The 8,317-nt window shown below is 41.1% G+C and overlaps 1 protein-coding gene across 1 annotated transcript; it reads right to left on the bottom strand.

Annotated features, from left to right (window-relative positions):
* Positions 1-224: 224 nt before the first annotated feature.
* On the bottom strand, positions 225-2,787 carry LOC149289222 (endoplasmic reticulum membrane adapter protein XK-like). The gene is made up of 3 exons (XM_089490884.1): positions 2,543-2,787; positions 1,383-1,645; positions 225-961 (listed from the first exon to the last, which is right to left on the bottom strand). The coding sequence occupies exons 1-3, from the start codon at positions 2,785-2,787 to the stop codon at positions 225-227; spliced, it is 1,245 nt and encodes a 414-aa protein (XP_089347010.1).
* Between the last annotated feature and the right edge of the window lie 5,530 nt (positions 2,788-8,317).

The raw sequence follows: 8,317 nt of genomic DNA, 5'->3' as shown, positions 1-8,317 counted from the left end.
CAAACAAAAAAACACTTTCATTCTTAATATTGCCATTCAGAACACTTTATTTAGGGAAGACACAGATGTGGTATATTAGTTTTCTTGTGTCCTTATATATCCCCTAATGCTCTCTGCATTCTGTCCATTTTGTCGGCTTCTGCTTCGAGAGTCTGTAGTAGAGTAGCTTCCCAATGAACACAGATCAACTCCTTTGCATTGATGTAAATCTCATCTTGTCAGTTCTAAGGCTCACAGACCTCGGAGCCATGTTCATTTGTTGGGGCTCTTGAAGGTTTGCACATACAACAAAGACTCTTTAAGCCTGACGTCAGGCCACCTACAAAACTAGATGTGAAAAGCGTCCTGCAGGGGTGCAAGAACTGATAAAAAATCAGCATGAAGAGCATCGATATGGTATAACCCACCAGGAGCAGTGCGACCAAGAAAGAGCTACCTATGAGCGAGTAAACATCTGTTTGATAGATGTACCATAAGAAAATCAGGACAGTGTTTTCAATATGTCTGAGCATATAATACATGGTGATGCGACACCAATTGTTTGATTTGGTAATCAGGTCGGGCTCACTGAGCTCGACCTGAATCGGACACCAGCAGAAAATGCTCGTCACAGAGTACAGGATGTTCAGTACAGCACGCTCAGTAGCAGTCCTACACTTGCTCAAACCATTCTTGTTGTTTCCCGATGACTTATTCTTCCAAAAACTGATCCATGAGTAGAGCATAAAAGTCAACAGGTTTAAGGCCACCACACACAGGGTCCATGTTTTGAAAACGGAGCTGAAGAGGCCAAGCACGACGACTCTGCTGGAAATCTCAAGGAATCTCCAAAGCAATAAGCAGAGGTAGGCAGCTGGTCGAAAGGTGAAATCATAGTCCTCGTAATTAATTCGAATGGCCAGGATGTTGCACTGTAACGCTCCATACGTAACGGACAGCAGAGAGATACTCATAAGCATGCCTGAAGAAAATCAGAAAAGGAAAGGACAATTCCAATTAGTAAACATTAAGACAAATGGCACTTGATTGACAGTTTGATAAATGTATGTGTAAATGATATGCATTTATGAAGAAAAAATATAGTCCTTAATCACTGGGGCATTTCTGCACATACAATTTGTGTGTGACTAGATTTCTTTATGCAGCAAATAACGTATCCTAAATTACTAGTTAAAGCTACGAAGACATTTTTTAAATATCCATTTTCAAGCACTCTTAACTGTTTGTCCTGTTCTCCAACAATTTACTCTCTACTGAAAATCTATCAAATGTCGTTTTTTTCTTTCATTCTTGCATCAAAGTTCTTTTTTAATGACTGCAAAAATATGTATTCATTCCACATTCTATATTGACAAAGAAACGACAAAGAAATGTTGTCTTACATCTGCATAGGCTTATATGCTGTTGTGAGATGGAAATATACAGCTGTAGTATCAGTTGAGGTGCTGACCCAAGGAAAGCTTGGATGAAGGAGGCCCAGCGGAAAGCAGAACTGTGTTTGGACAGCAGCATATCGACGCGACCAACCTCATGTTCCACCTCAACACAACATCCATCTTCAGACAGCTGCTTCCTCTTAATGAGGGTGTTGTATGGATCCTCTGATTTTCCATTAATGAAGTAAAGGCGGAGAACTTGCACACACCTGCAAAGTATAGGAAGAAATAGGGTTCACTCATTATTAACACTGGACAGAACATTACAGCCACATGGGGTGAGGTTCCATTTAACACAATGAAAACTATTACTGCCCTGCATCATTAGATAAATGCTTTCACCCAAACCTGACCCAAAACATCGCGCCTTCTAGTCATCTCCCCAGCCCCCTGCATATCTCCTGTTCAAATATAATCTGGCCAAGAAGCACACATAAAACCATAAACTCAATAGTGGCTGAGATTTTAGATTCAACTCAAACTCTATGTATTTAAATGATATCTCGGTATGTATCACTTTTCTACAAAACACAATCATTCCCTTCAAAATATCCCCTGTTCCCACTCTTTGTACTATCAAAGTTACAAATATTAAATGGAACGCCTTTTACCCATCTAAAATGAGAACACGTTTGTTGTCCGGGTTTAGTGGGAGGGAGTCAGTGAAAATTCAATACATTTTCAAGGGGCCTGAAACCTTTGAACTCTGACGGCGCATGAAACCACGTAACATTAAGTTGCAACGGATCACATTGTGATAACTTGTAAGCAGATGCCATATACAAAATCTGTGACACTTGTATTTGATTGCTTTATTCATCTATTGCTTCCTAATTGCTCACAAGAGCAGACCATCTTTTCCTTCTGTAGAAATATGCTTTAATCCGTGTTATTGGTGATTTCATTCTAAATGGTCTTTGTGAAATATTTTGTCTATCCCTTATTCTAACAGCGCTATGGAATCTGTGGGCACTATATAAATAAATGGCATGGAATCATCAGCGGTTTTCATTTCTTTTACAATAGACACTGTGCCATGTACCTAAAGCACTGGCTCACTGATGTGGTATCTATCTAAATACAGGGCACCTTCCCTCCTCACTCACCTGAACAGAGGTCCCAGCTGCAGGAGATGAAACAGATGTTCCAGGGATCTGTCATCAAAGAATTCCATGTGGAAGCAGACAAAACAGATCTGTACCAGAAGGCAGGGCAGAAGACAGAATAGGAGGGTCAAGTACAACCAAATTCTGTGCACTGCAGTGCTGTATGTGCTGCTCAAGTACAGGCCTAAGATTGTCTCTGCTACATACAGAAACAGAGAAATCAAAATTGAGCGAGGGAACTTCATGGTCGCTCAGTTTGAGTGCGGACACTCAGAAACACCGCGTAGCGAACAGCTACTTTTGAGAAATAACAGCGTCAGGCAAGCAGAAGTGCACGAAACACTATCCAACCATCAACTGACCTAACCCTGCTGCTGCTGTCCCTATATCCTACAGTGACATCACAATCACTTGGTGATGTCATAATGCTGCGGATGTAACAGCTGGCTGTCAGCAGCATGTGTGATTTTAGCAGTTATTCAAATAGTTATATGTTTTTAACAAAGTGTACGATTGTATTATCTTTTGCCATTTTTGAAATAAAGCAGTTTACTTCAATGGAACACAGAGGTTTCTTACCTGTTGTAGTGCTTTTATTAAGAGCCAATGGAAGTGAATATAGCAGCCAACTGAAGGACTAGGCTGTCATAATATAAGCAAGCAACAATAGGGAAAACATCGGAGAAATTTAAATTTTAAGATCATATAGATCATATGAAATATACAGATTTGATATATGTGATTTCTTATGTAGAAAACGAAACAAACATAGAAATACATACTAACGCTTGGTTGAATGAAGTCAGACCTAACAAAAAAGGCTTCTAGGCCATGGTGCCAGAAATAATAGGGCAGTTACGAGATCATCGATCTCACTAATGTTATCGAGTGAAAACATGTATTACTAAAAATGTTTTTGTTTAACTTCTGAATTCATTATCAAAATTTTCAATGTTTTAGGTGGAATAACACCAAAATGTGGGTAACATGTTAAAAATTTATTTTTTAGAATTGTTAATATTAGTTGCTAGTAAATTGAAAGTATTAACGTAGTATACTTTTAAACGGACCAACAACAAATACAGTGAATTTTGTTTCATTCACTTAAAATCTTGTTTGACAATTAAAACAGGCACCCGTAAAGTCAACTAAACCCTTAAACTCCAGAATGAATTGCCCCAAAATATCCCATGCCACAGAATCAAGTAATTACAAGCATCAAGGGACCTGGGATCCAGACAAATGTGATTTCTCAATAAAATGAAGAAATAATTATATGTAATAAGTGGTTATTTTCTTGAAATCAAGTAATTTATGTGGTAGAAATGCTAAGAAACCATGTAGCATTTATTTAATAATAATAATAATAAACACAGCTAAATTGTGATGAATTGATGGTACTATAAAAATATCATGCACCTTGTATACTACTGTGGAATATTATCCCGTATTTAGAGGATGCTCTTTATAAACTAAATGGGATTAAGGAGGATAGTAATACAATGCACATTGCAAAATTAGGGCAGGACTGGGAATAGTGGCGACTCTAGAAACAATATATAGGGGGGGGCACACAAGATACCACAGTCAAACTGGGGGGGCATTTATAATTTCCACCATTAAATCATACCACTGAAAAAACATATATAATGTGCTATGGAATGATACTTTTGTTATTGGACAATACAATACTTGATCATTGAACATGGGAAGCCTGAAGCCACAATTTAGTACGACTAATCCTTGAAATAAATATTATAGTGTAAACAACACAATACCTTATCTTTTCCACTACATGATTTCAGAGCCTAATATTAGACCCTGCTGCCGATATATATAAATATTATGAAGGACCACTACCTTTGGTCTCCAGTTGACCTTCTTCTTTCTCCACTCCCCCTATATCACACTTATCAGGAGCTAGCCCTACCCCTTACATGGCTTGCCTTGCCTTCAAACGCAGCTAGCTGCATACAAAGGTGGTTTTAAATTGTACTTGCTAGTTGTCCACCGATTCCTTGCTTTGTCCTATGTACATATTGGTCATTTGAAAACACACCTCAACACATGAATTCATATGGTTCTTAGCGTGTTCCTCCCTTTCTATATTTATTAGCTATAATGTTCTTACAACAGGTAAGAAACCTTAATGATACTCAGCCTTAAAAGGGAAACTGCTGTTAAAACAAAATCCAAGTTGGCTCATTATATCTGATCATTACAGGTGCCCAGGCCCGGACTGGGACAAAAAATAGGCCCGGGCATTTAAGCCTGAGCAGCCCATATTTATTTATTTATTTATTGTTAAAGCCCACCCTTCATGTACCATCTTTGCATTTAATCATTCACACAAATCATTAACACATTCATTAATGCAGTCTCACAAATCATTCAAGCAATTCATCCACACATGAATTCATTAATTGTCATACGCATTCACACAATTCATCCACACATTTATTCATTCATTCTCATACGCATTCACACTACCCCCTCTCATCATCTTATCTGCCCCTTCTCACTATGTTCCCCCTTTTCACTATGTAACCCCCTTCCCCACTTCTCAATATGTACCGCCTCTATCTATCCCCTCTCCCCCTTTCTCACTACCTAACCCCCCTCTGCCCCTTCTCACTGCAGCCCCTTCCCTTACCCTATTTACCTTGTTGCCAGAGCAAGCAGCAACTGCGACCGCGCCTGTGGCAGGGCAGGATTGACTTTGGGGCTGATGGAGCTGCAGCTCCAGGCTCCTACCTTAAAATAGGCCCAGTCAGGACCGGACTGACTGGGCCTATATGGCCGCATTAAGGCAGAGCCCCTTAAGCCCGCCGCAACTGCAACCGGGTCCGCCACTCTAAGGCAGAGCCGGCCTTAGGTGTTCTGGCGCCCTGTGCGGACTACTCCTCTGGTGCCCCCCCATCCCAAAAAAAGAAAGGAATAAAAACTTGTAACAAAACTCCCCTTTCTCACTATCTATCCCCCTGTATCACTATCTACCACCTCTGCCTCTTCTCACTGTTATCATTATATACTGAGGCAGGCATTGACGGTGGTACAGCATAATACTTATCACTATATACTGAGGCAGAAATTGACGGTGGTACAGCATAACACCTACCACTATATACTGAGGCAGACAATGACGGTGGTACAGCATAACACCTATCACTATATACTGAGGCACACATTGACAGTGGTACAGCGTAATCCCTATCACTATACATTGAGCCAGACATTGACAATAGTGCAGCATAACCCCAATCACTATATACTACGCCAAACATTGTTGTGGTGTAGGCCTACCACTTCATTGTCTGGCTTAGTAGTAGGGATGCACCGAAACGAATTCTGGACTGAAACCGAAAATGCAGCATTTACCTGTCCGAAACCGAATATGACCTCCCCACACCATAAAAAAACCCTTTTATTTTAAGTAAGTAACACACCAAAATAGGACAAAACAATTAAAAAACAATATTATATGTATATATATATGATTGTTAACAGCAATCACATTCCTATCATGCCCAGGCATACCCAGATTCCAGGATGTACTCGCAGACTTGGCATGATAGGAGTATGATTGCCCTATCTACCCCTTCTCACTCCCTTCTGCCCCATCTACCCCTTCTCACTCCCTTCTCCCCTATCTACCCCCTTTCCCCCGTCTCACGCCCTTCTCCCTATCTACCCCCTCCTAACTATCTACCCTCTCCCTCTTTGAAGTTCACTTACCTTTCAGGAGTCCTGCGGTGAGGGTGCAAGGCCTCTGCCTCCCAGCTCTGCCACTGTATGGAACAGTATAGAGTGATGGGAGTTATGATGTACTTTTAGAGCATAATTAGATCATGAAAAAGACATTGGAAATGGTACAGCATAACACCCATCACTCTCACACACTTACCAATCCACACATATATACCAATCCACACATATATACCAATCCACACATATATACCAATCCACACCTATACCAATCCACACCTATATACCAATCCACACCTATATACCAATCCACACGTATATACCAATCCACACACATATACCAATCCACACGTATATACCAATCCACACGTATATACCAATCCACACGTATATACCAATCCACACGTATATACCAATCCACACGTATATACCAATCCACACGTATATACCAATCCATACGTATATACCAATCCACACATATATACCAATCCACACATATATACCAATCCACACATACACCAATCCACACATACACCAATCCACACATATATACTAATCCACTCTCACTGAATATTTTCCTACCTTTCCTCTTTTCTCCTTACAGCTCCTTTTCCTCCTCTTCGCTCCTCTTCTTCAGTTCTTCTGTCTTCTCTGTCTTCTTCCGGTTCAGAGGGCACGGACAGCGGTGGGCGCGGCTTCAGTGTTGTGCGCCGGGATCTAACAACAAACCCCGGCGCACAGCAGCTGTTGCCGCGCGGATCACAAGGGAGCGGTATCGGAGGTCTTTAGCAGACCTCCGGCTCCCTTGAGTGATTTTAAGCCGGGTTGAACCCGGCTTAAAATCACTCAAGGGAACCGGAGGTCTGTTAAAGACCTCCGATACCGCTCCCTTGCGAGCCTGCTCCTCCAGCGGCGGACATTACTGTCCGTCTCTGGAGGGGTGCCGGGTGCCGCAAGTTGGCACCCCCTGATGAGCGGCACCCGGTGCGGACCGCCCCCTAGAGTGTGACGCCCTGTGCGGTCGCACACCCCAAAAGCCGGTCCTGCTCTAAGGGGCCGGGAAGCCCCCACCAGGGCCGGCCTTAGGGGTTTGCCGCCGCACAGGGTTTAAATTAAAACATCGGGGTTTTTTTCAACTTTATTTAACATCCTCCATGTTAAATAAAGTTAAAAAAAACTTTATTTAACATGGAGGATGTTAAATAAAGTTAAAAAAACCCCGATGTTTTTGACAGCCCCTAAGTCAATGCGGCCCTGCCGTGGCCCAGCCCACCGGGCAAACGCCCGGTGTGCCCGATGGCCAGTCCGGGCCTGCAGGTGCCTCTATCAAAAATCGTTTGTGAAACATTATTACTCAAAAGGTTCTTGAGCCAGTAGACCCTTGATAATTACCACGCTAACAGTGCAGGGTTTTCAGATAATGCAGAGAAGTGTTACTATACAAAAAGCATCAGTGAGTACTCGGTAACCTTGCATACTCACAATGAGTTTCAGGAGTTTTAATAACTAAAATAACTAATATATATATTTAAATATATAGTAGATTTGACTCCCAAAACCCTGGGCTCTGGGATAAAAAAAAAACCCTGAGAGCTATGCTTCAATACTTACAGAAACAACTACTGTTGATGGAGAATGGACAGAGGTCCCTATTTAGCTATTAACTGTATTTTGTATCATACTTTGTTACCTAGTTTGATGTCTGTCAAAGTAACAAGTAGCTGGCATATAGCCGCCTTGTAATTATATAAAACAGTTGGTAGCTACAGGCAGTCCATCCTGAATGTAGTTCACCAAGTGCATTCAGTTTTCATTTAATAATAAAGCTTTTAGAATAAAAAACAAACAAACAAAAAAACACTTTCATTCTTAATATTGCCATTCAGAACACTTTATTTAGGGAAGACACAGATGTGGTATATTAGTTTTCTTGTGTCCTTATATATCCCCTAATGCTCTCTGCATTCTGTCCATTTTGTCGGCTTCTGCTTCGAGAGTCTGTAGTAGAGTAGCTTCCCAATGAACACAGATAAACTCCTTTGCATTGATGTAAATCTCATCTTGTCAGTT

Source organism: Sceloporus occidentalis, unplaced genomic scaffold, assembly GCF_023333645.1.
Source record: "Sceloporus occidentalis isolate IW3139 unplaced genomic scaffold, rSceOcc1.0.p SCAF_47, whole genome shotgun sequence".
In the NCBI taxonomy this organism is placed as follows: domain Eukaryota; kingdom Metazoa; phylum Chordata; class Lepidosauria; order Squamata; family Phrynosomatidae; genus Sceloporus; species Sceloporus occidentalis.
The sequence above is the reverse complement of the archived record's forward strand: the minus strand, read 5'-3'. Positions and strand labels throughout refer to the sequence as shown.